Below are 26615 nucleotides of genomic sequence, written 5' to 3'. Positions count from 1 at the left end.
TGCGGATTTTCCCGACGCGAAAAAAATACAACTAGCTGAAAAATCGTGTATTTACTCAAAACTTTCCAATGTATAAAGCATGCTCATATTTTTAGTGGAAACGATGGCTATACTAATCAGCTACCAGTACATATCATTGGCAGTTGCTTGGTGTAACACATTACGGTACCACAAGAACTTAAATGATCAATGCTTTTCTTGCTCTTTTTAGTCGCCGATCGGCGACCATGGCACGTCAGGACTAAGGTCGCCGTTCGGCGACCATGGCACGTTAAGAGTTAACCTAACAACATGTATGTATAACTTTCTGTGAAATGTATTCGTTCTGTACTGATACGCCATTTATTATTGCTTGTTGTAAAGATATTTATATTTCCTGACTGTATATCATCTTGTGGCTTTGTAGATCCTGATGAAGGTCTATAGTGCCGAAAGCTCGATCTAAAAGGAAACAGAAAGCAGAAGCTACGTCTTGATAGGTGGAATACTTTAGGCCTACTGCCTTAAGTCTATACAGGTATGTATATATATATATATATATATATATATATATATATACGGTATATACACTCAGCAAAAAAAAAATAAGTTCCCCCCTAGCATTTGTGGATATATCTCAAAAAGTATTCAACCGATTTTCATAATTCAAACGGAAATGGATAAAGAATTTTATTACTCATAACATGAGTGGCAAATCATTGCCACCAGATATCATTATTGGTGTGAAAAAATGCATTTTATGTCAAAATGCATGGAAACAAAAGTTGCACTTTAGTGATTTGCAATGACTTTTACACAAATAATCAAACAATCACTCATGATTCTGAACATTCAAGCATGGGTTATTGCATATTTCTCTATCTCTTTCTTTTCATGAGCATATAGTGAAGTATTTGATAATTGATATGTCCACCACCCGCAATGACCAGCCGCCATCTCCTCCTCATACTGTTAACTAAAGTTTGTACTTGGCGCTGCTCAATGTTGGCCCATGCTCTCTGCAAGATGCGCTGAAATTCTTGCAGTGAAGTGTCATCTTTCAACTTCTTGCTCGCTTTCCACTTAATGATATCCCAAAGATTCTCTACTGGATTACAGTCAGGGGATCTTGCAGGCCACTCCATACGTTCGATGCCATTTCCGTCAGCAAACTGATCTACAACTTGAGGGCATGATGCAAAATGGCCACAGGCACATTAATGTGATCAACCTAAATTGGAATTACAAATCACAGGGCTTCTATCAATATTTTCATATTGAGAAGGCCTATTGTTCAAAAAGTATGCATAACATCTGTTTAATAGGGAAGCACATTGCACCTGAAGAAATTCCTGAGAATTACACAATTTAAAAAGATCATTTGATAACTTACATAGGAAATGTATACAATATGCTTCCTATGGCCTAAAGTGCAACTTTTTTCCCCATGCATTTTGACATAAAATGCGATTTTTTACACCAATAATGACATCTGGTGGCAATGATATGCCATTCATGTTATGAGTAATGAAATTCCCTATCCATTCCCGTTCGAATTATGAACATCCGTAAAATACTTTTTGAGATATATCCAAAAATGTTAGGGGGGAACTTACTTTTTTTGCTGAGTGTATATATATATATATATATATATTATTGGTTAATCGAATAAAATGTAATCAAAGGTGATGATACATATGTCATATTTACAGGAGCGAAAAGGGAAAAGAGCCGAATTATATTTTCTTACTGATATAGGCATCCTATTTACTCATTTTGATGTTCTACCGACACATGTATCAATTCCTGTCGGAGAAGTAGACCAACTGCCATGTTGATTAGAAGCAGGATTTTATAGCTGGTTTGGCGGCTGAGCTGCGACTCGGTGTATTGTGTGTGGGTCAGGAGGCTCTCCCCCGGGTAATATACGCAACGATTCACAAAAGCTTAATTATTTTACACCTATCCTTGCGTGTGTTCATTTCCTCTTTTACTTCTCTCAGAGAGGAAAGACTGTTATAACATCTTCAAGATATTTTGTTCCTTTTGTTGGGGGGGGGGGGGGAGGGGCAGACAATTATCGTAAGCTGGTACGTAAAACCAATGCTATGTTCTCCTTTTTTACTGTCACTATAAACACCAGCAAGATATATTTTGTACTAACTTCACTAAATGTTATCTGTTTATAAGAGTATGTCTTTCTTTAAAGGTTATTCTGGCATATGATTCAGATAAATGCATTATTTTTATTATCAACAGGAGGATCATAATACTACATTATGTATTTTTATAATATAGACAGTTATACTGCTGCCTGTTTTTTTTTCTCTCTCTCTCCACAACTTTCTCAGATGTGTTCTGATTTATAATGGTTGATTGGGGGGAACGCCAGAATGGAGTGCATCTTTCTTTTAAATATACATACTGTATATTTTTTTTCATGAATTCTGAAGTACTCACTCCATGCTTTACTACAAACTTACGGTATAATGCAAAAGGACCCTTTTTGAGGGGTTTTGGTATATTCATTTTCTATGATGCAGTGTACTTTACTTAATGAACTTTATCTTTAACTACACCAACTCAATTTTAAACTCAGTTCATGGACCAAACTTAAGTCTGCAATTATTGTAAATTGTATCAGGGAGGGGAGGGTGGGTTGGCAGTCGATATCTCATGACTCTAAGAAATGTATAGTTTGACATTTTTTGTCACCTTATTATCACTTGTGATGACAGTGATGTGCTCTAAGATAGAGCCAGTGTTGTACATGCTTATTTTTCTTGTTTGTTTTTGCGTTTTTGTCTAAATGTTACATTTTCGTATTTATTAGCAATGCCAAGTGTGCATGTCTGCTCTTAGGGAAGGTCACATGTTCGCAATTCTTAATTGAACCTACAGAAATGCTATTCGCACCAGTTGAATCTATGTATCCACTGTATCCGTTGTATACATTGTTTCACGCGTTATCCAATCGAGTGACACATTCCATTCGTGTTTGCAGAACCCCAGTACTTTTTATTCGCTCACTCGCTATTTGCACTTCCGAATTCCATGCGTTGATGCTGGTGTATTTTTCCCCGTTCTTACGTAAACATGTTTTCCCAATGTCGGCAATAGCTACTCAGGTGCATACATGTCCCCAGGACAAATATTATACCGTGTCTTTTACCACCATGTATCTTGGTCAATGGCAATATGTCATGTTTAGTATTCCTGCTCATTTTGTCACATTTCCCAACGAAAATACTGTGGAAAATAGGATGATTTGCATAGAGTTTTATCCCAATGAATATGAATGATACTCTTGCAGATGTTCAGTTATCGGAAGGTGGAAGTTCCGTAACCACTACAAATAATGAGAACGATGATAATTTTGCTTCTAAGATGTTCTTAACTACAGAATCTGATGAATTAAAACTAGATTTTGATCAAAATGACATTCCAGCATATATGTTTTCTGCAAGTTACTGCTCAGAAAAAGATCTCATTTCATCATCCCATTCTGACCCAAATCAACTTTTCATTTCTCATTTTAATATAAGGAGTTTAAACCAACATTTTGATCCATTTCTTCTATTCATTGATGAACTACGATTTACTCATGGTGTCATCGGCCTCAGTGAAACATGGTTACAGGAGAAGTCACCTTCCTCCTTGTTTCACATTGATCAATTTAAACTTATAACAAACAATAGATTATGTAAGAAAGGAGGTGGAGTTGGTTTTTATGTCACAGAAAATTTAAACCATCGGTTATTAGAGGAGTTCAGTTTTATGACAGAATTTTTTGAAAGTATTTTCATCGAGATAAAAGTACCAAATAAAGGAAATGTAATTGTCGGGGAAATTTACAGGCCACCAAATTCGAATTTAACTGAGTTCGTTGAATTACTCGATGGCATTTTGTTGAACCAGTATTTCAGAAATAAAACATGTTTTCTTATGGGTGATTTTAATTTAAATCTTTTAAACTACGATAACCATAATTGTCAAGAATTTCTCAATCAAATGCTGTCTAAGTCTTTCATTCCTCTTATAAGAAAACCTACAAGAATCACTGATATTTCTTCTACTTTAATCGATAATATATTTGTTAACAAGTTATCTTCTCCTATTTCACGTGGTATTGTGGTTACTGATATCTCTGATCATTTTCCTGTGTATGCACTTATTGGTAACGTTGACACTCTGACAGAAAGTGCGCACAACACTTCCGGTGTTCGTGTGATGTCAGAGTCAAATATTAACAGGCTTAGAGAAAAGTTAAAACTCGTTGATTGGTCGATTGTTTATAATCAAAATGACGTAAACTTATCATTTGATTTTTTCATAGATATTTTCATTACTCAGCTCAATACTGTTATCCCTTGTCGTAAATGTTTTAAATCAAATCATAAAAAAGTACCTCGGCAGCCATGGGTTACTAAATCACTTTTAAAATCCATTAATAAGAAAAATAAACTGTTTCGTAAATATCGTAAAGTACCCACTGTTATGAATAAATCCCGATATACTCGGTATCGTAATATCCTTACTTCTTCATTACGGTTAGCCAAACGGATGTATTTCATGAATCAATTCGATAAATGCAAATATGATGTGAAGGGTACGTGGAGGGTGATAAATCAGGCGTTGAAATGTAATACTGACAATAATGCTCCTAGTTATATTCAAGAGGATGATGTTCGTATTGACGACCCCATAGACATAGCTGAAGTTTTTAATGATTACTTTGTACACATTGGCCCAAATCTGGCTGACAAAATCCCTTCAGCGCACCAGGAATTTCACTCTTTTCTGGATAATAGGAATGTGGCATCTTTATTTTTTGTACCGATTGTTGAAGATGAAATAATAAAGATTGTTGATAGATTAAATAACAAAAAAAGTTCGGGATACGATGGAATCACAAATTTTTTGGTAAAAAACGTGATTCATTAAATAATTTCACCCCTTACTTTTATTTTGAATCAATCCTTATCTAGTGGTAAAGTTCCTTGTAAAATGAAAGTAGCCAGAGTTGTTCCCATTTTTAAAAAAGGGCGAAAAGATTTTGTTAATAATTATCGTCCTATATCCCTTTTAACTTCCTTTTCAAAGATACTCGAAAGACTTGTGTATAAACGTACCCTTAATTTTCTTCTTCAGTCAAAAATATTTACTGATTCTCAATTTGGATTTCGCAAATAACATAGTACAACTCACGCATTACTCAAGTTTATTGATAAGATAGCTCATGCTATAGATGATGTATCTCATACTGTTGGTGTTTTTCTTGATTTTTCAAAGGCGTTTGATACAATAGATCATGATATTTTACTTTATGAATTAAATCATTACGGAATTCGGGGTAAGGCGCTAAAATGGTTTTCTGATTATCTGACAAATAGAAAACAATTTGTAAGTATCCACGGTCACGATTCCCAACCTAAGTTAATTTCTTGCGGGGTTCCTCAGGGTTCCCTGTTAGGTCCACTTCTTTTTATTTTGTATATCAACGATATTCAGAACTCATCTAAGATCCTTTCCTTCGTTTGTTTTGCAGACGATACAAATTTGTTCTTTTCTCATCCAAATCCTGATGAACTTATAAATATAATAAATGAAGAACTTGTTTCTGTTCAATCTTGGATTTTTGCAAACAAACTTTCCTTAAACATTGAAAAAACTCATTAAATTTTGTTTAGTAATTCCCCACCTGTACTACCTATTTCTGTCAAGATCAACAACATTGATTTGTCACAGGTCAACAGTACAAAATTTTTGGGTCTTTACATTGATAGTGATTTATCTTGGAGAACCCATGTTGGTTATGTAAGTAGAATTATTGCTAGAAATACAGGGGTTCTAAACAAACTTAGTTATTATTTTCCATGTAATATTCTACAGAGTATATATTCAACTTTGATATCTCCCTATCTTAATTATGGGATTCTAGCGTGGGGAAATGCTTCTAAAAATCTTATCAATTTGTTATTTATTGTGCAAAAACGCGCTATTAGAATTGTAAACCACGCTGGATATTTATCGCATACGAATGAACTTTTTATGAGCAATAAAATTTTGAAAATTCCTGAGTTATTTTCTTACAATGTTTGCCTGCTTATGTTTCAATTCTCAACTGGCCAATTACCAGATGCATTTTCCAAAATGTTCACAAGAAACTATACACTTCATGATTATCCAACCCGCCAACGTTATGCGTATCACCTTCCACGTACCCGAACAATTTTTGCGAAAAAAAACTATCATGTTCACTGGACCTAAGTACTGGAATGAACTCCCTATGGAACTTACAAGCTGCACCACTTTAACCTCATTCAAACGAAAATTAAAACAATATCTTTTGAGCAGCTACGGCATGCATATTGTATAGTACTTGTTGCTCAGTATTTCCTCCCTTGTCTATCTTATTTATCTTCTAGTAGTAGTCCGACGGGATCCTAACCATGTACATTATTATTCTTCCATCAGTCTGTCTGTTGCGCTCTCTAAGTTTTTATTGTTACACTCGATTGTTGGAATTCTTGCGCGTGGCAGCTGTCTGTTACCATGGTCACACGGCCTGCATGGTTTAGGACCCCGCTGGAATTTGACACCTGAGCTCCATTGTCCTTGTGTGTATATTTTATATTCACGACAAAATTCTTTTAGCCCACCTTCCATTCATGTATTTATGCCAACTGTTACGTCATCATCTATACCTCCACACCCACTTAAATCCTTACAATCTCAGTCGTTGTTCTCTCAATGTCCTTACTTGTAGTAGGTTATAGTTGCAACAAAAAAAAAAAGCAAGAAGATGGTGGCAGAGTGAAGAAGGTGCACATTTGTCAGAGCTCTGTTAGAATCCAGTTGTTCTACATGAAAACAACATCCAGCATTCATCTAACACTGTAGAAATGAGCACTGTGCACTTCCTGATGATGTGAATCATGTAGGATCCATGGAGCCGTCGTTGTAGGAGCAACTTTCCAGGAACAGTTTTTGAACAGAGATGACTTCGATGCACATCTTGTCCCTCTTAGTCCAACACATGGAATTTTGCGGGAGTAAGCTCTCTCCATGAGAACCACTGTCACCACCGAGGAACACCCCACCCTCCATATCCAGGTGATGTATCATTTCGGACAGCCTGCATTCCAACACCTCTTTGTTGTTACCAGCTGCCTGTATACTCTTTGATCTCGGCTGAGGTTCACTGCCCTTGACTACTTTTGTCTGTCTGTGCAAGCTGATTTCATCTGTTTACACTGCATTCTAAGTACCACATCTTTGGACAATGTCGAATGCATCAACAGGTACAGTAGGACTGCAAACAAGGCTGACAGCTAATGTAACAGCTCAAGTGATAAAAGAGCTATTCAAGAATGATGAATTCACTCAACTTGTCTCAGCTGTTGTAAGCAAAGCTGTTGAAAACAAGATGTCTGCCCTTGTGCAGCAAGTTGAAAACATGGAGGGTAAAATCCTTGACCTGCAATCTGAGGTGGAGAAAAAGGATCGAGAAATAGTCAAACTGTCTCAAATCACATCTTCACAAAACAATGCCATCATTGCTCTTGAAAATGACCTCAACAAAATGGAGCAATACTCTCGCAGATCTTGTATCAGAGTACTAGGAATCGAGGAAAAAAGAGATGAAGACACAGACGCTGTGATTTGCAATGTAATGTCAGCCAAACTGGGTATCACCTTCGATGTCAACGATATCGACAGGTCTCACAGGACAGGAAGACAATCTACACCCTCTCAACATACAACAACCCGCCCAAACCAGCCTCGACCAACCGCACCTCGCCCTATAATCGTCAAGCTCGCATCCTACAGAAAGCGCAGTGAAATCCTCCGAAAACGAAAAGTGCTCAAGGGGTCGGGAATCATCATCGTGGAGGACCTTACTCTGAAAAACCAAAGACTCTTCAAACAGACGCGTGGGCATCCAAAAGTCTCTCAAGCATGGACCTCGAATGGACGTGTCATTGCATTACTGCCGGCAACTGGGGGGAAGTCCATCACAAGAGTGATCAACAGTGAAGAAGACTTGCGTAAATTGTAATCCATGTATGTTTGTCTGATATTATCACAATTATGATACCTTAGTTTATAAGAGAAAAAACTGTGTTGATATAATGTTTGAATGTTGTAAGCTTTGCGCTTACACATTCATTATATGCGATAATTATGTTACCCTGGAAATGTATGTTCCTTCAACAACCAAAACCAAATGCTATTTTGATTGCAATGTTGCTTTTCAATGCTATCTCCTCACCCGTATTGTACAAATGTTTACTGTTTTGTGGTATTTTAATTTCTGGTATGAATCTTGATGTCTCCGTTGATATATCTCATTGTCCTGTCCCTACTTCTTCTCTATACTCTGGCACATATAGTACATTCTACCATTTCTTTGTGCGCCACGGTACACATATGATACATGTATTTGTGTGGGATCAGATTATTCCGTATAAGGATATGGAACCTCCACTATGACAACCTTTTTATGCTATAACTGCGATTCATTTTGTGATGAAGGATTGTTGAATCTGAGCTTATCTGAATTTTCGTGTGATAAAAGTAAAGAAAGATTAATTTGCATTAATTGTGTTGGTAATATTTTTCCATTTAATCATACCGCAGAAAATGAAGAGTATTATGATGTATGTGCTTCATTCTTTGAGTATGTCGTAAGTGATTACAAACAGTATAACACTCACAATTCTGAGCTGTTAGAATTATTGAAAAATGAAGATTTGGATGAAAATGTATTTAAACAGTATTGTACTATGAATGAATTTAATCATAAATTTGATCAGTTATATCAGCATCACTCTTTTGTTCACTTCAATTGCCGTAGTATTGCAAAAAATTTTGAGAGTTTTGAGTCATATATTAATACTTTGAAATATAAATTTGAAATAATAGGATTGACAGAAACATGGTTAACAAAGTCATCTCCTCTACAAATGTATCAACTGCAAGACTATATTTTTGAAAATAATGATAGAATTCATGGACGAGGAGGTGGAACAGGAGTGTATATCCTCAAATCTGTTCGATATGTTGTGAGATTAGATTTGACGAGAGAGTACAATAATTTTGAATGTTTATTCATAGAAATACCACGTAAAGGCAAGAACAGGTTAATTGGAATAATTTATCGTCCACCACATGCTTCCATTCATGGTTTTGTTGAAGAAATAATGCAAGTGTTTGATGAAATTGATATTCATAAGTTTGATTGCTGTATTATGGGGGATTTCAATATTGACCTATCTCATATTACTCAAAATCCAAGTGTTGATGCCTTTTTTGATTGTATGTCATGTTTTTCATTTTATCCAGTCATAAGCTCCCCAACTCGTATTACAAACAAAAGTAGAACTACTTTAGACAATATATTCCTCAATACAGATACTTATTATACACCTGGTATACTTGTTTGTGACGTTAGTGACCACCTACCGGTCTTTGTCATTATGGCTGAATTGTTACCTTCAAAGGATCACTCTGAAATTTGTTTTAGCACAAGATGCATCAATAATGAAACTCTTCATAAATTTTGTGTTGAAAGTCAGAGTATATCAGTAGATATCACAAATGATGTGAATGAATCTTATGATAACTATGTGCAAGAGATAACAGATATATATAATAAGTGTTTTCCATTAAAGGAACATAAATGTAAAAGGAAGAATAAGAAAGTTTGGATGACTTTTCATTTGCAGAAGTTATGTCGGAAAAGATCTGCTTTGTATAAAAAGTATTTGAGAAACCCAACTCAATACCGTAGAAATGTTTATAAGCAATTTAGAAATTATGTTACGAATGAGTTGAAAAAAGCAAAATGTAAATATTATTCTGATAAATTTGATATTGTGAAGAGTGATATTCGGAAAATATGGCAATGTGTAAATGGGCTCTTAAAAAATAATGAGAATAGAAATTTAAGTTCACACTTAATAAAAATAGATAATGAGTTCGTCACAGATAAAGCTGAAATCTCAAATGTGTTCAATGATTATTTTTCAACCATTGGTCATAATTTGTCATTGAATCAAGGTTTTAAAGATGATGGTGAGTTTATATCCTTCTTAGGCACCCCTGTGTATTCATCAATATTCTTTAAGCCTATCACATGTGGTGAAATTTTGTCTATTGTTTCTGAGATGAAAAATAACACTAGTGCAGGATCTGATTTCATAAGTATCCGGGTTGTGAAACAAGTTATACCATTTATTGTGAGAACACTGTGTGACATTTTCAATATAAGTTTATCAACTGGTATAGTCCCAAATAATATGAAAATAGCACGTGTAATCCCAATATATAAAAAAAGGTGATAGAAGTATTATGAGTAATTATCGTCCCATATCTATTCTTAATGCATTTGCTAAGATATTCGAAAGATGTATTTACAATAGAGTTACCGCATTTCTTCAAGATTCCAATACACTCATCCCAAATCAGTATGGTTTCAGAAACGGGCACTCCACTTGTTCCGCAGTATTAGAATTTATGCAAAATATCATCCAAGGGATTGAAAACAAAGAATTTACTTTATCTGTCTTCATTGACCTGTCAAAAGCCTTTGACTCTATTGATCATGATATTTTATTGCATAAGCTTAGTCATTATGGTATACGGGGTGTGGCTTTTAAGTGGTTCAAAAGTTATTTATATAATCGACAGCAATATACTGTAATAGAAGGTTTCAAATCGGATTATAAGGTTGTAAAATGTGGAGTCCCTCAAGGTTCCATTCTTGGCCCTCTTCTCTTTTTGATTTACATAAATGATTTACCAAACTGTTCTCAATTGTTAAATTATATATTGTTTGCTGACGATACAAATATTTTTATGCGTAACAATGATCTGTCATTATTATTTGACAATATGAATACAGAATTGAAGAAATTAGATACATGGATGCAGGCAAATAAGTTAATTTTGAATGCAGGAAAAACTAATTTTATGATATTTGGGACTCGTGAGTGTACTGATAATTTTGTTTTATATTATAATAGTGATATGATTAAACGTGTAACAAATATAAAGTTTCTGGGTGTTATGCTGGATGATAAACTGTCTTGGAATAGTCATGTCAATATGCTCTGCAACACACTGTCGAGAAATATTGGTATATTGCGAAAACTGAAATTTTTACCTAAGCATGTGTTGAAATTGTTATATCATTCTTTTATTTCATCTCACTTGAGTTATTGTACTCTCGTCTGGGGCCATTCAACTAAAAAGAATGTGAAACATATTCATTTGTTGCAAAAGAAAGCTATTCGTATCATAACTCATTCATATTATTTGTCACAAACTTCTGCATTATTCAAAAAAATGAATATATTACCAATTCAAGATATAATCTCCTTCCAAACAGGAATTTTTATGCAACAGTATTTATTTGGTGCATTACCAGCCCCCTTACAACTATGTTTTCATCTCAACAGCAGTATCCATTCTTATAATACAAGAAACCAACAAAATTTTCATCCTCCCCTTTATCGAACCGAATTAGCCAAGTCAACAATTTTTTATCAAGGTCCCATTTTGTGGAATACTTTACCAAAAGAACTGAAAACCTGCAAATCATTACAGCAGTTCAGAAACAATTTTAGACGCACTTTCCGTATGTAATAGCAACATGGTTTTGTATATTCTGCCAGTATTTTACTCTCTTCTTTTTCCTTCTTCATCCTGCTTTGATTGTGCACCATTTGTGTTCTATATATTTTGTATCTATATATTGTAAGTTGAGAAAGTCTTGTATTTACTTTGGGGCCTATTCCCAACAAGCCTGAAAGGCTTTGATTGGTCCCCCACAATGAATATGTTTATACTATGACTTGAAATGTAATGATTGTTGTTTTTAATGTGGAAATAAATGAAATAAAAAAAAACATGTGACCTTTCAGTGTTTTATTCTGTATTTTATATAGCAACATTTGATTTGATCTCGTTCGTTTTAATCGGATCCCCCAATTATAGTATGGTCTAAAAATATCTGTACTTATGCTTCCCCTAATCTGATTTTACCACGGGACCTGCGGCTCTATACAAGCTTGCTTTTACGCAGGCCCCATCATATTTTTTCGCATTATGATCTCAGTTTAACTCGCATGTATACAGACCTTATGTATACCAAGACAAACTTTTGAACATTCCGGTGAAGTTCTATTTTGAATTATGTTCTGTATAGATTTCGTATCAATTTATTTTATATTGTGATATATGTGAGAAATATGAAAATAAATTGAAATGAAATGAAATGAAAAAAAAATATCATATATATACTCACATTTGAAGTTGTTGGGGTTTTTTCCTTTAGATTTCCCTTATCATGTTAAGTCTCTTACTTGACGCCATATTTTTATACAAAAATCTGTCATATAGATTTAAGTTTCGGACATCATTAGGCTAATCGCACGAGAATGTTTCATAATTCAAAATTCCAGATGACCACAGAAACAACGCAACGCAACAACAGAATACAATAAAAAGACAGCTGCAGTTCGCTTGAAACACAGATAAAAAATGACCGAGGCATGTTTGTAACCCTTGAAAAGTTAACATTCTGTCCTCAATTCTTAGTGTCGTGCTTGAAGGAAATTACCATTTTATCATAAAAATTTGTGAAGCAAAGTACAGACTGTTCCTTTACATTGAAAAATCTCTCCTATAGAGAAAATACGTTAGATTTCATGACACAACTACATTGTGTATTTCAAAGGTAAAGGCCTACAACCTGCAGTTTTATAGATGCGTATCATAATTATATTATTGTATAGATCAATACGTTTCTTCGCATCAAAGAAACTGCAATCGTTTAATATAGTGCCGTTACCATTTACATGCATATCATTTAACAAGCAAGCAAACAAACCTAAACTCTTAGGCCTACATTTATTTCCACCACTAACGCCCAATACAGTCTATGAAGCTCAGACACTAGCCTAATGCCATTATCTCATTATGAACTCGGTATATCCAAGAATCTAATTGAATTGATTTCCACAGTAGTCTCTAAAACAACAACATTGTTCACACACACACACACACACACACACACACACATATATATATATATATATATATATATATATATATATCAGACGCATTTTAGTGGAGGAATCACTAAAAGCAAAATAGAGGCTTGTTAATAGTGATCCCTTGAACATAAGTAACAAAAGTTTACAAAATAGTGTCAACAATCAAAACCGTTCTTATAACATAACCCTTAAAACAAAGGATTTTTGTTTCTCAAAATTCTGGTATGCACTGAAAATGATGTTAGTGGTCAGCTGATTTGACATAATGGAGACTAATGAGGGGTGAATATTCCCACATCACATCAAATAGATCACACAACGATAGACTTGTGCAAGAAACTTGCATGTAGCAAGGAGCTTCTTGGAAGCTCCTTGCATGTATAGTTAACCGAATGTTCAAATGTGTCTGCTTTTGTCAGAAAAAAAAAACAACTCACAAGAATGTAATACTCGATGTGGTAAAATACTGTTGGATTTCATGGACACATGCATTAAACCTCGTTCCCTGAAATCCCCTGAACTCGATTATATACATATTCGTCATCGACCTCATGCTCGACTTCATCCGCTTCATCTGCTAAACAAGTCTTGGATGCAGGGGAGTCGATCCGTTTGCTATGATGGGGGTGGGGGTGTGGTGGCAAAACTGTGCGAGGGAGTGGAGAGATGTGGGGGGGGGGTTGAGGAAGGGGTATCCCTCCCTCCCCCCCAAAAAAAAAACAAACAAACAAACAAACACATGAGGTAAAATATGTATTTTAAGACCTGAAATTTAGTGATCTGGTGTGCGCTATGGGTGAAATATTGGGATTTTTTCTATCAAAAGAGGAAGAAAAATAAAGAAATGTGAATGGCTATCGGAGCCCTTTTTCCTCTTGTGCGTCACTACGTATCCTAGGTCCATAGAGATTGATGGGACGAGATAACCCTCCTGTACGACGAATTTTTTGCATTTTTTTATTTAAAAAAAATCTGATGCACATTTGTGTGTGTGTGTGTGTGTGTGTGTGTGAGTTATTTGGAAAACTGTCAATCCCCCAAGATTAGTGCAATAAACCTATGGAACAGGACCGAGCAAGGGGAGGAGAGGGGGGGGGGGGGGGGTATCCCCCTTCCATGTGAGGGAGCTTTTACATTTTTAGAATGTAATTTCAACGGTTTTGGCGCACACTTTTAGTGGAATATCTGGAAATTTGTCAATCAGAGAAGTCTGTGGAAAGAGACTAAGAAGGGGGTAGGATGTGGGAGAAGTAGCCTCCCCCCCCCCCATCTATGAAGTGAAGGGGGTGTAATTGAAAAAAAGAAAGAAAGATGTCCCCCTCCAAATCCCAATCTGGTGTACATTTGTGATGAAATATTCGCGAAATTTGTCAATTTGAAAAGTGTCCTACGTTTATGGAAAGGGACCAAGTGGGGAAGGAGTTGGAGGAGGTATCGCCATCCCACACTGGGGACAGGATATCTCGCTCTCACACTGGGAAGATTTTGCATTTTCATCTGGTGCACACTTGGAATTTTCTCCATTAGGGGAATTATGGGGGTAGCACAATTAATGATCATGGGGAAAAAATCATTGAGGGGGCAACTGCCCCTCCCCCTTGCCCTCATTGTTCGACGCCCCTGCTCTGATGAGCTGAATGAAGCCATAACAGGAGTAGTTATGCGCCATCCCTTTTCACGTGATCGTGATGTTTGAATGTACTTATCGCTGTTTTTCATCATGTGTTTATAAAGAAACAAAACAACCCCCTCCCCCCCCCAAAAAAAAGGTCTGGAATTAGTTGTGCTGGGTATGTAAAAGTCTAACAATTGATAGCAGAATCGCAACCTCATGCTCTTAACAGACTCAAAAACTCATTTTCAGCTAGAAAGTGATATGAGAGTGTTCTGGTAAGTCTATGGGGATATGGCAATTTCGTATTAAACGGATTACTTTATTGTGTCACAGTCCTTTATTGTATCCCCCGAACAGAGGTCGGAGGATACTATGGATTTCTGCTTGTGAGCGCTCTACTGGCTGCAGTTCTTCTTCGATCATCTTCAAACTTGGCATGAAGGTGTATTATGGTTAGACAAAGACGCCTATTGTTTTTTTGGGCGATGGCGCCCTCGCTTGTTCCGTCTTTATACATGAAAAGGTCAATCCAATAGGGTCAGCTTGTGAGTGCTCTACTGGCTGCAGTTCTTCTTCGATCATCTTCAAATTTGGCATGAAGGTGTATTATGATAAGACAAAGATGCCTATGGTTTTTGGTGACGGCGCCCTGGCTTGTTCCATTTTTATACATGAAAAGGTATATCCAATAGGGTCTGCTTGTGAGCGCTCTACTGGCTGCAGTTCTTCTTCGATCATTTTTTCGATCATTTCAAACTTGGCATGAAGGTGTATTATGATAAGACAAAGATGCCTATGGTTTTTGGTGACGGCGCCCTCGCTTGTTCCGTCTTTATACATGAAAAGGTAAATCCAATAGGGTCAGCTTGTGAGTGCTCTACTGGCTGCAGTTCTTCTTCGATCATCTTCAAACTTGGCATGAAGGTGTATTATGGTTAGACGAAGACGCCTATTGTTTTTGGTGATGGCGCCCTCGCTTGTCCCGTCTATATACATGAAAAAGTAAATCGAATAGGGTCTGCTTGTGAGCGCTCTACTGGCTGCAGTTCTTCTTCGATCATCTTCAAACTTGGCATGAAGGTGTATTATGGTTAGACAAAGACGCCTATTGTTTTTGGTGATGGCGCCCTCGCTTGTTCCGTCTTTGTACATGAAAAGGTAAATCCAATAGGGTCTGCTTGTGAGCGCTCTACTGGCTGCAGTTCTTCTTCGATCATCTTCAAACTTGGCATGAAGGTGTATTATGGTTAGACATAGACGCCTATTGTTTTTTGGGCGATGGCGCCCTCGCTTGTTCCATTTTTATACATGAAAAGGTATATCCAATAGGGTCAGCTTGTGAGTGCTCTACTGGCTGCAGTTCTTCTTCGATCATCTTCAAATTTGGCATGAAGGTGTATTATGATAAGACAAAGATGCCTATGGTTTTTGGTGACGGCGCCCTCGCTTGTTCCATTTTTATACATGAAAAGGTATATCCAATAGGGTCTGCTTGTGAGCGCTCTACTGGCTGCAGTTCTTCTTCGATCATTTTTTCGATCATTACAAACTTGGCATGAAGGTGTATTATGGTAAGACGAAGAGGCCTATTGTTTGTGGTGATGGCGCCCTCGCTTGTTCCGTCTTTATACATGAAAAGGTAAATCCAATAGGGTCTGCTTGTGAGCGCTCTACTGGCTGCAGTTCTTCGATCATTTTCAAATTTGGCATGAAGGTGTATTATGGTAAGATGAAGAGGCCTATTGTTTTTGGTGATGGCGCCTTCGCTTGTTCCGTCTTTATACATGAAAAGGTAAAATCAATAGGGTCTGCTTGTGAGCGCTCTACTGGCTGCAGTTCTTCGATTATCTTCAAACTTGGCATGAAGGTGTATTACGATAAGACGAAGAGGCCTATTTTTGGTGATGGCGCCCTCGCTTGTTCTGTCTCTATACATGAAAAGGTAAATTCAATAGGGTCTGCTTGTGAGCGCTCTACTGGCTGCAGTTCTTCAATCTTCAAATTTGGCATGAAGGTGTATTATGATAAGACAAAGATGCCTATGGTTTTTGGTGATGGCGCCCTCACTTGTTCCGTCTTTATACATGAAAGGTAAATCCAGTAGGGTCTGCTTCTTGATGCTGTGGGTTCGGGGGATACATGTGCTCGGCTGCGCGACCCGCCGAGCACGAAATTTCTAGTTAGATTGAGATTCAGTTTGAGCGTGAAAAAAGACTGGAAGGACGCATCTTCCACTCCCCCCCCCCTAGAAAAAATAAGAACATCCCCAGACCTTTGAAGACGAGCATTTTTAGAAACTTATAGGACATTCATGCCAAAAAAGTCAAGACTTCGTGAATGCTAGTACATAACAAATGAAATCTTAATGTCATATATTACTAGTATAGCCCTAAAACATATTCCGAGGTTTCGACAGGACCTTTTACCTTTCCTTGTAAACAAAATTGTACAAATTTTATAGAGATCTATTATTAGTGATTTATTTGTTTTTTTACTCGCCACTACCAAAATTATTTCGCTTTACAATTAATTATACAATGCATGTATCTAAGAAGTCAGCTCCTCTGGACGCATGTATATGTATTGTTACGGTCAAGTTCACACAAATGAATGCAAGGCGGTCACAGTGAATTGAAATGAACAAATCTTCCGGAGCTTTATTAGGAATTTGCTTAACAATCAGTTTCCAACCGGAATAATGATAATTGTTCAAAACATTACAGCGAAATTAACCATAACAATTGACTGTTAGATCGGATCGTTTCAACAAAAGATAACTCAGAGACAGATTATGTAATACCTGGCCAGGGTTTTACCCTAACAGAACCAACGTCGGGGCCCAACTCATCTGCGACGTGACGGGGAGGCGATGCAAGACGCTATCACGTCGAGAGCGCGTCGATGCACGGGGACGTCGTCGAACCAGCGGGCGACGCGATCTCCGCGACTACGCCGGGTAAAAGGGCGTTGGCTGCCAGGTGCGCGTTGCCACTCACACAGTCTAGACGCCCTGGATAGACCTCGGCGTGGCTCCCACTAGTTGCCGTGTAGCAATCACAGGAGTCACAGGTGGGCGTTGGCTCCAGACCGCCTGGTGGTTCGCCTGGCCAAGTCAGTGAAAACTTATCGACGCTGTCGTCGTCGAAGGGAAACGGGCTAGAAGCAGGTTGGCATCTCCTGGATTATCCTGCTGTTTAGCACTTTAACTCAGTTCGCAGAACACTTGTCCTAGGGAAAGCAATTTCTCCCAAGACCATGGACGGGACGTTGAGAAAGTTATAACGGTCCTCTCTAACCGGAGTCTGATTGTCGACTGACGCGACCAATGTATTTTTAACATGAGCATTATTACATACATGGAAAATTCCGTCAGGCACGCCCAGCTTAATATATTCATAACATTAAACTCAACCTGGGCGAAGTGTGTAAGGCTGCGGTTCAAAACGACTGACTCAAAAGGAGATTACGTAACTGGTGGTGTTTACAAACATTCGCGATCGTGCACGTGTGATCGCATACACATGATCATAAAACATGAAGACCACATTGTTAAGTGATTACATGGGCAAATTCGTAACACCCCCACCCCTAAAAGAGAAAATATTACTCTGAAGTAATATTTTCGTTATATATCAAAACACTTTACAACTTTCAACTTCATCATCCTGCATAATTTGTAACAAGTAACAAACATCGGCTATTTCTGAACTTCTTAGGGTATCCACTCACTATATAAGGCAACTACTCACAGTATGGCTTAAATGCACACCAAATACACATTATTTAACCAGTTCGAATTATGACAACACGGGAACATTATCGCAGGTGTTTCACAACATCATCTCTTCGCTTTGCTATAAGTTTGGCATTCTGTCTGCATTGTTACAGACCTGTATTATAATCTTCTTTCATGTTTGCACATGTTTTCATACAAATACCGGTAACAGTTTGGGGAGTAGTTACTGTAAACGTTTCCTGTTAAAGGGAAGCACCATAATATTTCAAAAGGGGCCATTTTACGACTCCTTTACAAAATACTTTTGTTGGTATCGTGTCCTTCCACAAAAACAAACAAACAAACATTTGAACATTGTTTGTCCATTCTTTTAATTTTTTTTTCAATCCTTCCAGCTTAAAATGCAACACAACCGCATATTTCTTGTCATTTCAATTATCTCTTCTTTTTTTTTCACTCACAAAAGGGAAATGGCGGGAAAGAAGCTAACCGTGTGTCTAAAACTTGAGACGTTTACACACAAAATTAACATTCCCTTTCTACTTTTTGCTTTAACGAAAAACTACACTCCCGCTTGAGTTTTCCTAATGCCAACGTGACCTCCCATGAGAATTTCCTGAGCAACTCTCAGTATCTCCCTACGATAGTACACTGGCAACACTATTCGCTATACCACCGACCAACTTTCACTGGCTGGCCTATCAGGGGGGCCGCCCCTTCCTCATCAACACACCGGATCTCCTGTGGAAGCACTCCGGCATACTAGCAGCTTCTATCTCGGAGTAAGAAGCCAACGTTCAAGTGTTGGCTGTTGGATCTTTTTGCTGCGCTGCAATCAGGGAAGAACGACAACACTTGTCATCACTAGACTGAGCAGAAACATCATCGAAGTTAGCAGAAAACGTGTCTGCTAACCGAACAGAGTCATCTACAGACCCAAAAATAAAATCATCTGCCTCGTCTTGCTTCGCCTGACCTGACTGTGACCTTGTCACCACACAAACAGGAAATACATCCGGGAATTCTTCAAGCAACTTTTCAGTTTCATGTTCAACTACCGGATCACTTGACACAATTGGTGAGACTGAGACCTTTCTCCCAGCCAAATCGTTCCCCATCAACAAATCAACCCCATCCATGGGCAGACCGGAAACCACACCAACCATAACTACTCCAGTGACTAAATCACTCTTCAAGTGAATCCTATACAAAGGTACAGAAACGTAGGTTCCATCAATACCCTGTATCAGTGCACTAGCACAAGATGAACCATCAGCAGGCAATTTATTCACATCACCTACAAGGAGAGACTGTGCTGCTCCGGTGTCCCGCAGGATTCTCACCGACTGCAATGCACCGTCATCAGACTGCCAAGAAACCACACCCTTTGACATGAAGCCATGGTAACACTCAGACATGCTATCTACACTTCCAGGGTTAATATTCCTATACACTATTTCAAGACGGTCATGCCCCAAAACAGCAGCACTAGTTCGTTCTCCTAAAACTGCAAGTACGGGTTTGGCACCCTGCTTTTTACTATCCCGTTGTAGCTTCCAACATTGAGTCTTAACATGTCCCTTCTTGGAACAATAGTGACATGTCACCTCTTTCTATTCAGCCTTTCTCAACTGTTTAATTTTTTACAAAGAAACACCACCGTCCACAAAATCCTGCACTGAGAATTCCCTAGACATGGTTCAGTCTACTCAATAACTAACACAGCAATTAAAGCTGGACTGTAAACTTTGCAACAGCAGTACAACATGAGCACAAGAACAAGCGTTATTTAAACTTAATTTCAACAATGTAATACAAGGCTTGCGAAATTCGGTTCCCGGACAAGCCCCCACTTTGTTACGGTCAAGTTCACACAAATGAATGCAAGGCGGTCACAGTGAATTGAAATGAACAAATCTTCCGGAGCTTTATTAGGAATTTGCTTAACAATCAGTTTCCAACCGGAATAATGATAATTGTTCAAAACATTACAGCGAAATTAACCATAACAATTGACTGTTAGATCGGATCGTTTCAACAAAAGATAACTCAGAGACAGATTATGTAATACCTGGCCAGGGTTTTACCCTAACAGAACCAACGTCGGGGCCCAACTCATCTGCGACGTGACGGGGAGGCGATGCAAGACGCTATCACGTCGAGAGCGCGTCGATGCACGGGGACGTCGTCGAACCAGCGGGCGACGCGATCTCCGCGACTACGCCGGGTAAAAGGGCGTTGGCTGCCAGGTGCGCGTTGCCACTCACACAGTCTAGACGCCCTGGATAGACCTCGGCGTGGCTCCCACTAGTTGCCGTGTAGCAATCACAGGAGTCACAGGTGGGCGTTGGCTCCAGACCGCCTGGTGGTTCGCCTGGCCAAGTCAGTGAAAACTTATCGACGCTGTCGTCGTCGAAGGGAAACGGGCTAGAAGCAGGTTGGCATCTCCTGGATTATCCTGCTGTTTAGCACTTTAACTCAGTTCGCAGAACACTTGTCCTAGGGAAAGCAATTTCTCCCAAGACCATGGACGGGACGTTGAGAAAGTTATAACGGTCCTCTCTAACCGGAGTCTGATTGTCGACTGACGCGACCAATGTATTTTTAACATGAGCATTATTACATACATGGAAAATTCCGTCAGGCACGCCCAGCTTAATATATTCATAACATTAAACTCAACCTGGGCGAAGTGTGTAAGGCTGCGGTTCAAAACGACTGACTCAAAAGGAGATTACGTAACTGGTGGTGTTTACAAACATTCGCGATCGTGCACGTGTGATCGCATACACATGATCATAAAACATGAAGACCACATTGTTAAGTGATTACATGGGCAAATTCGTAACAGTATTTAGTAGATAAGTAGGTATTCACTTGCTTTCAATAGAGTCAGGTGAGAACAATTCAACATTCATCGTTCCAATCTATTTTGGCTTACCCTAGGACCTTTGTTTAATTTCACTGTACTTATTACACACACACACACACACACACACACACACAATATTAAGTATAGGTAGTATTGCATCCATAGTGTAAAACTCAAGTATGATACGATTAATTGAATCGGAACTTTGATTAAAATGCATAAAGTCAGACATCGCATTTCTCTAAACGTCAATTAATCGTCTTGAAACAGGAAAAAATATCACATAGGCCTAGTGGTATTTGATTATAAATAAGGTATCATAGCTTCCTTTCAACATACTCTAAGGAGCGCTTGATAAAAGTCTGTGTGTCACAACATTAAATCGCTACCAAGAGAGACACTTTTTCGATGCTTTGGACACCATTGATTGGTCAAATTCAAATAAAAGATCGCATTACATGGACTTTTGCTTCTACTTATTTTAACACAACCACCATGATACATCATCTTATTTGTATTATTGCTACCATGGAGTATCATCATTATTCTCTTTCGATAAATGTCAATGGGATTATAACACTTATTTATATAAAGAAGTTGTATACTGCAGATGTCTATGTCAACGAAATTACTTTTGAATGTGATTTTATAACATTTTTAATCGTAACAAAACACAAAAAGAAAAGACATATGAGGCAAGAAATGAAAGACAATGAAAATCTATATTTTCATTGAATGTCTTTCGAATTGGAAAATCACATGTCACTTCAACTTTAATCTTAAATCCCAAATCAATAATCTTAAAGTTCTAAATCCAAAGACAGCATATATCGTTGAATATCTTTGACATTGTCTTCAAATCTGACTGAAACATAAAAATCTGGGAATAAGGAAATTTATATCGATAAATATAGATAGAAAAAAAATTATTCTGTCTTTGAAAGAAACAGAGCAGAATAATACATCATTATTTTGGCCTCGCAAAGTTTTGAAGACCGACTTGTGTGAATAATACATGACTACGTGAACACTCGTAACAGATAAAATCTACTTTTAACATATACAAACATTCACCAAAGATTATTTATGTCATCGTAGGCAAAGTTATAACATGAGCCTCTCCGAATATTGCCCTTAGGCAATACTTGTTTTTCCTTCTAATTTTCTGGCAAGTTTTTTGAACCCCAGAAGCCGCAGAAAATTGCGTCTGAAGTGAATATTAGTGGCAGCATATAAGATCGGGTTCAATGCACTATTTGCCCATACAAGATTTTCAGCAACTATGTAGGCCATCTCTGGAACACACTCAAAATTGCAGAAGAAACCAACGACAACAGTGATTTGAAATGGCAGCCAGCACAGAATAAAGACTGAAACTAGTACTGCGAGAATAAACGCTGCTCGACGTTCTCTCTTAAATTCGCGTTGTTTGCGCTTAAACAACTTCCGTAAAAAGTCAATTCGGGAACTTGGATAATTGCCAGGTTCTTGTTCAGTGCTTTTCGATATTATGTAGACGCCCTGTTCGTTGGTCTCATCAGCACCAACTTCTTCCGAGTCAGGGCATGGCTTCTCCTCCTTCATTTGTGAGTTTTTACACTTGTCGTGTTCATTGACGCTCCCAATCCCCGATGTTTCGCCACTTGAAGGAGGAGTGACCTCATGCTGCTGCTCAAATGCCGGGTTTTGATGGTATTCAGGCGAGTTGAGGGCAGACACTGCTACTAAGATGACTCCTGGATCGAGATTCCTGGAGACCTCATCGGTATGTGGAGGGTATCCTCGCCATCTTTTGAAAAGTCCAAGTCCCAAGCGAGCCTGGATTCGTTTTTCTTTACCTTCACTTTCGCGCTTTATCTTGTTGTTGAGTTCTGACAGTCCCTTGGCGCGCTCACGAATCTTGTAGTAAACCATTGTGTTAAGTACAACAATGATTATGGCTGGGACTACAAAGTTTATTATGATTGTAGTGATGAGCGCTGGTAAGGTGTAAATAAACTCCATATCGCAGTAATTGCTAAAATCCACAGGAAAATAATTTGTGAAGTAAGCGAAACCAAAGGTCAAAATTATGTAGATGCACGAAACAATACCCCAACAGGAGGCAATAGTTACGTTTGCTCTGATCTGAGTTTGGTACGTCACATAGGCAGTTGTCTTCGTCAGCAGCCAGTAGCGATCCAGGCTGATCAGGATGATAGTGATTACCGACATCGCGGTGACGGTGTAGTCGATGGCGGACCACACTTTGCACAAGTATTCTCCAAAAGTCCAGGGGCCGATGATGAGCCAGGAAAAGTATATCGGCCACGTAAATACACCCACAATGAAATCTGCGATAGCGAGGTTAAGAATGAACGTATTAGCAACGCTGCGCTTGATACGGATGTCATTTTGATATGCAATCATGACAAAGATATTTCCGACAACAGCCAGAACAATCAGTATTCCATAAATCACGCATAAAAAGGCCAACCACCAAATCGGACGGTTTACGACTGTGACTTCGTAATCATCGCTGGTTTCATTCATGATCTCGTTGTTCACTTCTGTCACGTGATCAAAGCGATACGCTACGGAGACATTTACCTCAGAAGACATCATGGAATAGGACAGAAATGTATCATCCATAGAAGAGTTCCCAGCTGAAGCAAATACATGTCACTGTATAACTCAAGTCTGAAAGGGCTTCCATGATATTAGTGCAGACAATCGAAGATCCACAAATTGTCTTCCTAATTTGTTAAATTGTTCTTGTCTGCACACAATTGATTGAAGCATTATCTCATTTGAAGTCAGAGGTTCAGTGGTTCTATCATCGTTTCTTCTTTGCTGTTCGTAATGACACACCGGAACTTTCTAGATCAGAGAACACTAGGGTTGGTGTTGTTCATTTACCTGCAGTAGAAAAAAAGAGAAATGACATATCAAGTATTAACTAGCTTGACTACTTTTAGCGATCCTTCTTGTCTAATGCGAACTTAGTTTCACCCTTCTTACATCACTATGCTTTTCACACAAATCACCGAATATAACTGCAAGTATGATAATAACTTCTTGAAATTGGCCAGGGCACGATATACCAAATACCTAAGTCACTGTTGCAAATGACTGAGTGTATTTACGGTCATTTTTCCATCGAGCGTGTAAAGACCTGAAAACTGAAGCGTTTCAATACATGTAATATAATTCATATACTATTATATACACATATATATGCTATATAATTTTTTTTTACGGAAATCGGAGAATATATAAACACTTATACGATTCAGTCCTGATCATGGAATCGAAATTCGATTCATAATCTTAATTTGTTTGCACAATATCCTGTACATCGTATTTTCCTCTTTATGTTGTTGTTGTTGTTGTTTCCAAAGACATACCATACTCTCAGAAAACAGAGAAAGAAGGTCAGTCTAACAAGTTTAGGACGAAATAATGTTGTTCTAGCACTCTGTCTGGAAGCAAAGAGCGACTCCTCCAGGCGACTCCTAAGTAGTGATGTAACGGTCACATGATACAGACAGTTATTTTCCAAAAGACATCACTATTCTATGCATACCTTGTCCGAGTGTCCCTTTGGTTGACACTTTGATTATTTCTTCACGTTATTTAGAGTGATTTTTCTCTGAATAAGTAAAGGCTCATTTCAGGACACTTAGTGATATATGGGTTTGCATTTCATCGAGTACCTACCAAGTTGTCCACACTATGGATGGCTTTCGCTCTCTCTCTTACCCTTACTGCATGTATATACTCTTTGGTCTGTTCGGAGACTAAGAGCCCATCCTAGTTGAAACATCTAAACATCATCTACACGGAATACTGGTTAATTCCTTCCAAGGTAAGAGGCAGGGGCGTAGACACACACACATACACACACACACAGGCCTGTAAGTAGGATTTTTTAAAGGGGGTCAAAATGGGAAGAAATGGACCTTTCAAATATGTAAACGCAGCAACCGAGCGGAAGAAGGGTGTGGGGATCACCCTCCCGCATGAAGGAACTTTATTCTTAGAACTCTAGGACTGAAATTAGAAGCTTTCAATTAAATGAATAAGACGATACGTCGGTTAGTGATATAGTTGCAAGCAAAAACGCCAAACAAATAAAATTTAGTAATTTACAGATTGCGACACGGTTTTATTCCTTTTTATATTGATCAAATTATTTGAAAATTTAACTACGTAAGCACAGCGTCAGAGCAGGGGGAAAGAATGGGTGTACCCCCTACCACATGAGTGAGTTTTTGCATTTTTGGAATTTAAATTAAGCTATCTGGTGCTCACTTTTTGGTGGATGATTGGAAATTTTTTAAACCAATAAGGTAAAACAATACGTTGGTTTCCATTCAAACTTCAGAAAGAAAACAAACAGAATTATGTCATTTATAAATGTCATTGTTGCGTGTTTTTCTAATTTCCCGATCAATTCTTCTTTTCTCTTCTTTCTTTTTCTTTTCTTTTTTTCTCTCTCTCTCTTTATTTTAGTTTACACTGTCAGAAAAAAATCAACAAGGTTGTTTAGAATTTTAAACAACCACAAGTTAACCGGTTAATCGCTCAACTGTTGTTTAAAAATTAAACAACACGTAGTGGTTTAAACTTTTAACCCTTTGTTGTTTAAAAATTCTAAACAACTGTTGTTTAAAAGAAATTTAAACAACTGGGTTGTTTAAAAAAGTTGTTTAAAAGTCATTTTATACAACTGGGTTGTTTAAAAAAAAAGTTGTTTAAATGTCTGAACAACTGTTGTTTGAATGTAATTTTATACAACTGAGTTGTTTAAAAAAAAGTTGTTTAAAACTCTAAACAACTATTGTTTAAAAGTCATTTTATGCAACTGGGTTGTTTAAAAGTCATTTCATACAACAGGGTTGTTTAAATGTCACTTTATATAAGTGGGTTGTTTAAAAGTCATTTCATATAACCACATTGTTTAAAGCAAATATTAGATATTCATGTTTAGAATTCAAACAGTTCTTAATCCCATATTACTGTACAACTCACTTGTATAAAGCAAGTTGTTTAAATTTCAAACAGCAATATTGAAAATAAGTACATTAATCCTCATAGCTGCAAAAACTCGTTTTTAAGTAAGTTGTGTAAATCTAATATCACTGTACAGCTCAACGGTCACACACATTTTTTCTTGTATTTTATAAATGCATTCCGAGGTAGTGAGTGCTTTTTTAAAAATAATTATATATCATTGAACATGCGACTCACTTTATAAACACAATAACACAAATGTGTATTTCTTTTTTGGCCAATTATATATTTCAGCACATTTTCACTGTCTATATCACTGACAGCGTATCATTAGAAAATCTGCAATATGTCAAT

At 37.6% G+C, this 26615-nt stretch overlaps 1 protein-coding gene across 1 annotated transcript; it reads right to left on the bottom strand.

Annotated features, from left to right (window-relative positions):
• Positions 1 to 17540: 17540 nt before the first annotated feature.
• LOC139730640 (uncharacterized) lies at positions 17541 to 23867 on the bottom strand. Its single transcript, XM_071641497.1, has 3 exons — positions 22711 to 23867; positions 20552 to 20701; positions 17541 to 17694 (listed from the first exon to the last, which is right to left on the bottom strand). Exons 1-3 carry the CDS (start codon positions 23865 to 23867, stop codon positions 17541 to 17543), a joined length of 1461 nt encoding a protein of 486 aa, XP_071497598.1.
• Positions 23868 to 26615: the final 2748 nt, after the last annotated feature.

The sequence above is a fragment of the Diadema antillarum genome, unplaced genomic scaffold, assembly GCF_040938485.1.
Source record: "Diadema antillarum isolate AM-2024a unplaced genomic scaffold, OU_Dant_1.0 seq00000324_RagTag, whole genome shotgun sequence".
Lineage (NCBI taxonomy): Eukaryota > Metazoa > Echinodermata > Echinoidea > Diadematoida > Diadematidae > Diadema > Diadema antillarum.
The sequence above is the reverse complement of the archived record's forward strand: the minus strand, read 5'-3'. Positions and strand labels throughout refer to the sequence as shown.